The 5,143-nt window shown below is 38.1% G+C and overlaps 1 protein-coding gene across 1 annotated transcript in view; it reads left to right on the top strand.

Annotated features, from left to right (window-relative positions):
- The window catches only part of SORCS3 (sortilin related VPS10 domain containing receptor 3), a 620,373-nt gene that overhangs the window by 387,410 nt on the left and 227,820 nt on the right, over nucleotides 1–5,143 (top strand). Inside the window, exon 5 of the mRNA XM_017851830.1 lies at nucleotides 3,627–3,700. Within this exon, the coding sequence (XP_017707319.1) occupies nucleotides 3,627–3,700 (74 nt within the window). The remainder of the gene's footprint in view (nucleotides 1–3,626; nucleotides 3,701–5,143) is intronic.

The following is a 5,143-nucleotide window of genomic DNA, read 5'->3' as shown; positions in this document are numbered from 1 at the left end:
TCATCCAGGCTGGAGTGCAGTGGCTTGATCTTGGCTCACTGCAGCCTCCGCCTCCCAGGTTCAAGCAATTCTCCTGCCTCAGCCTCCTGAGTAGCTGGGACTACAGGCGCCTGCTGCCACGCCCAGCTAATTTTTGTATTTTTGGTAGAGATGGGGGTTCACCATGTTGGCCAGGATGGTCTTGATTTCCTGACCTCGGGATCTGCCTGTCTTGGCCTTCCAAAGTACTGGGATTACAGGTGTGAGCCACTGTGCCCAGGTTCTCGCTCTCTTTATGTTAGAAAGAGCGTGAGAGGACAGGAGCCATGCTGCTCTCAAGGGTGACCCAGCAAGAGCTCTGCCACCACCGAATCGTCCATGATAGAACTGATGATTTTCCTGGAGGATGGAGACTCTAACAGTGTCAGTGGGACCCTCATGGCTTTTACCTGGCCTGTTTTAAGAGTTTGCAGCCAAGGAAGACACAGTCATGTTGGGTTTTGTTGAAATAATTTGGTACTCTGCTATGTCTGGAATCAGGGCTGGCAGATTTTGAACTTTGTGTTATAGAAGGTTCCATCTGAAGTCTCTTTTCTATTTAATTGGAAAATATGTCTTAAGTCTAAGTGTCTGTCCCTCAGGTACCTGCCATAGGAAGATCAGTGATCCATTTTTTAAAACGCTACATGAAAAACTTAGTCTTTGCAATAAAATGTATGGATATATTCTTCCCAATGGGATGGTCTGGTCTTTAAAAACCTGTTCCTTTTCCCCACTTCTCAATATAAATATATATATATATAGATAGATATAGAAATATCCACAAATAGATGGGCAGTGGGATAGAAAGAGAGAAAGGGAGATGGAAGGACAGACAGACAGTCTCCCCCACTTTTGGCTAACAACAGTCATCACATCCCTTCTTTTTCTTAAAGGTGCTCGTAGAGCTAACCTCGAACAATAGGCCATATTGGCACCTTTGCTCCTGTTGTCTCAAGACCTGGCTCAAAACATGTTTTTCCAGGAGGCCTCATTGTTTAATTTCTACCCTGGTTAATCTTTCCCATCTGTCAACCTCTAGAGCTTTAGCCCTTGCCCCAATTTTCCCTTTGACGTGGTGTATCTGTAAGTGTATGTGAAGATCAGGGAGAGGCTACTCTGCTTCCTAAACAATTGAATGGGGTTTTGTGTACTATGTAATTTAGTGGTTGTAGAGCTTTATAGTGTTTTATTCACCAAATTAGTGAATAAAGAAAGTGACTAGAGGGTGGTGAGATATTTCTTGCATGCATAATTGAACATATATTGTAGTTAGTACTTACTCATGGATTGAGAGCCCAGTTTAGATGAATACTGTGAGAGTTACTGTAAAGTCAGTGTGGTATACTAGAAACTTGTGATCAGCCAAATCATGTATATATTTTCTGTATAGTTGATGTAGTCACTTTGTAGCACCAAGCATCAGTACCTTCACCTATAAATTTAGCATATATATAAAAATATATAAATATATATGTGTGTGTATATATATAATGGGTTCAAGATCTTTTATTTTCAGAGCTTGCAACAGTTGGTTAGCAATGCTAGCTAAGCTGATATAATCTGAAGGCCATCCCACCTTTCTCTTTAGGCACTCAACCAACAGAATCTCTTTCTTGCAAACAGGATCATAGACCAATTGGGATCTGTCTCAATGTGTGTGTGGGAAGAGGTCTTTTCCCCTACACTTTTCCCAACAAGGTTGTTTTATAACCAAATGCAACTCAAATCCATAACACAGCAACTAGTCAGCTATGTATATCTGACAACATTACAGGCTATTTTGAGGGTAAATATATACACACACACATACACACAAAACTAGATTTATACATATAGCTATATGTACATATATAACTACATATACATATATACCTACATATATGACTATATATACATATATACCTACATATGAACATATATAATTATATGTGTGTGTATATACATATATAAAACTGTCTCTACTAGACAAAAATAGTTTTATGGCTCCATTGTTCAATAAATATTTGCTGAATTAAATTGAAATGAGTCAAAACTTTTCTGAGCCCCACAAAACTTTTGAGATTACCAGAAGTTTTTACAAAGAATTATTTCTGTATGATTTGTAAGATTATCAACTTAGAACTTTCCAGATGGCAAAGTTATCCAAGTGTGGTATGCTGGAAACAACAGCCCTATAGGAGAGCAGATATTAGGGATGTAATCACAGGCATATACTTCATGTTGTCCAATTTCTATAAACTTGAGAGCCACTCTCGCTTCCTCAATGTTCCCATCTGTAAAAGTTTTTGGGTAAAACATAAGGATGGTGGAATTCTCATGATAAACTTGGATCATGATTCCATGGAAGAAGACTTGAGCCAGGCATCAGAAAACTGAAATCCTAGTTTCTTTGACCAAAACTTACCTTCTCCAAGATTAAGTTTTGTTAATTGTGAAATAGGTTTATGCTCTCACCTGCTAGAGGTGTTTATGTTCTCACATGACATTGTAAAACCACTGATATACAAAGGGGACTAAGGCATGATCCCTGCCCCCTTATGACTCAGTCTAGCAGGGGAGAGACATGCCAACCAGCAATGGATTACTATGAACAGCTTCTTAGAGGCAGACGGTAAATACAGTGGTGGCACTGCGGAAGCAGTAATTAACTCTGCCTGGGCAGATTGCCGAATGCTTAAGAGCAGGGATTTAAGTTAGTAATAACTGCCCTACCTTCCTTTCAGGATTGTTGTAAGGCTCAAATATATATGAAAGAACAACATGGTAGAATTATTATTTTTATCATTATTATTATTATTTCATTGGCAGTTAGAATCAGATATTTTACTTCCAGACATTCAATTGAAAATATGCCCAATACTCCTAGTTAATCACTTATAGGGATGCTGGCCTATCCCTAAGGTGTTATAAAGGGGTCAGACTCTACATTCAAAAAATAAGCGAACATGGAATAATACTAAAAGTGGCCTAGCCTTGCTATCTTGTAAAAACATAGGAGTGTAAATGAGCCTGGTCTTTTTGGTGACATTGAAGGGCTCCATTTCATTTAGATGATCTATAGGAGCAGTAAGAAATGAAAGTAAAAGCACAATATTTTGCGTGTAATATTGGCTCCTATATCAGCTGATGATCATTTTTATATGTATGTCTCATTTTTCCTGGGAGCACAGAATTTGCCTCTCCTTGACTTCATGAGTCTCAGAGTGTCCTATATGTAAGAATTGTATAATAAATAGTTTTTAAATAAGTGTTGCTGAATTGATTTAATTGAAGCCAGAGACTACATGGAATTTGAAGAAAAAAGAAGACATAATTTTATTTACTCCTAATGGAGACAGTGATGGCCATCAGATGTGGATTTATACTCTGCTCAAAAATATCAGATGATTGGATGTATATTGAGAACCTACTTAATGCTAGAAGGTACCATGATAAGGATGGCACAGTCATATTCCTACCTTCCTACCTTTTTATCTGGATAAAATAAAGGCCTACTTGGGTGTGTCGGGCACTCTGGTGTTGGGATGGTGCAGGGAAAACATCTGTATTCATGCTCAGCAGTGGTTCCTTGAGACTTACATTCTCCTCACTTCATTGTTTTGCAGCTCTACAGCTCCATGGATTTTGGAAGACGGTGGCAACTCATGCATGAACGCATCACACCCAACAGGTTTTATTGGTAAGCCCTATCCACACACTCATTACTTCTTAGATAAAGAATACCAACCAGCATAGCACTCTAGACAGCTCTGGACAGTTGCAGCTCTTGCAGACAAATTTGTTCTAGTCCTTTGCTACACAGAGTGGTTTGTAGAATAGCAGCATCAGCATCACCTGGGGACTTGTTAGAAATGCAGACTCTCAGGCCCTATTAAGACTTATGAAACTGGGATTTACATTTAACATGATCCTTTGCTGATTCATGTGCACATGAAAGTTTGAGAGCCACTGGGCTTAGAGAGCTCTGTAAGAAGGGTCATGATCAGTTGCTCTTTGCTATGTACTAACCCCTCTTTTGGAAAAGTGCATATATTTTATGTACATATTCTAAAAAGCAGTATTTTCCCAAAATGTACTCTGGAGAACATCGGTTTCACAAAATGCTTCTTCTTTCATAAGAGTTTCTGTGGTCAAATAAATTCAGGTTATGATAATTCAATTTTATACTCCTGGAAACTCAGGATTCATGTTAGGATATTAAAGACTCTGGAGAAATGCTGAATGAAGAATCCTGCCAAACTTGAAGTCACTGATTCCCAAACTTATTTCACTACAGAATCCTTTTCTTTTGTCACATGTGATAAATCCTTCAGAACTGCCTCTGTGGGGCATATTTTGAAAAACCTTTTATGGGAATGAATACATGTTTCAAATGGAAAATTAGCCCACTGCCATCACAGAGATTAGGCCACTGTACTCTAGCTTGGGTGACAGAGTGAGACTCTGTCTCAAAAAAAAAATTTTTTTTGGAAGTTGTACTTATTCCATATCTCTTTTAAACATCTTATGAACACTCCATTAAAAACTCATGTTATAGCCGTTTATGCCTTACACAACTTAGGGATGTGGTGTGTGTGTGTTGAGGATGGTGGTGACAAATACCTTGTACATACACACATATTCATACCAACATCTTTGGAAGCAATGGCTTCAACCCATTCCTTCTGCATCCACAAAACTATGTTCAGATTTTAAAATGAAGATTGCCTAAGCATTCTATGAAAAATCAACTGTTTTTTTGTTTGTTTGTTTTGTTGTTTTGTGTTGTTTTGTTCTTTGTACATGGTTTACAGTAGTTGGGAGAGAAAAGGGAGTTGGGATTATTGCTCTTGACTCAACACCTGAACTATCTCCAGCATGTTTGCCCCTTACAGGCCTACTATTATTTCATCTTTAGCTGTTATTGCAACTGTTATTTTGCCTGTATTTGGAACTATGGAGGTTTTACAATAGACTAAGGCAGAAAAGGGAAATACTTGTTTTTCTGCTATTTTACCTATAGAACTACAGCCTTTGCTGAGCTGAGATGGTCCAGTTTCTCAATATACCACCACTCAGAAGTCCAGAATTCAAAAGAAAAGAAAAAAAAAAAAAAAAAGGAAAAAAAGAAAATGAAAAAAAA

Source organism: Rhinopithecus bieti, unplaced genomic scaffold (assembly GCF_001698545.2).
Source record: "Rhinopithecus bieti isolate Rb0 unplaced genomic scaffold, ASM169854v2 scaffold_31787, whole genome shotgun sequence".
In the NCBI taxonomy this organism is placed as follows: Eukaryota; Metazoa; Chordata; class Mammalia; order Primates; family Cercopithecidae; genus Rhinopithecus; species Rhinopithecus bieti.
Note: the sequence above shows the minus strand (reverse complement) of the source record. Positions and strands in the feature narration are given on the sequence as shown.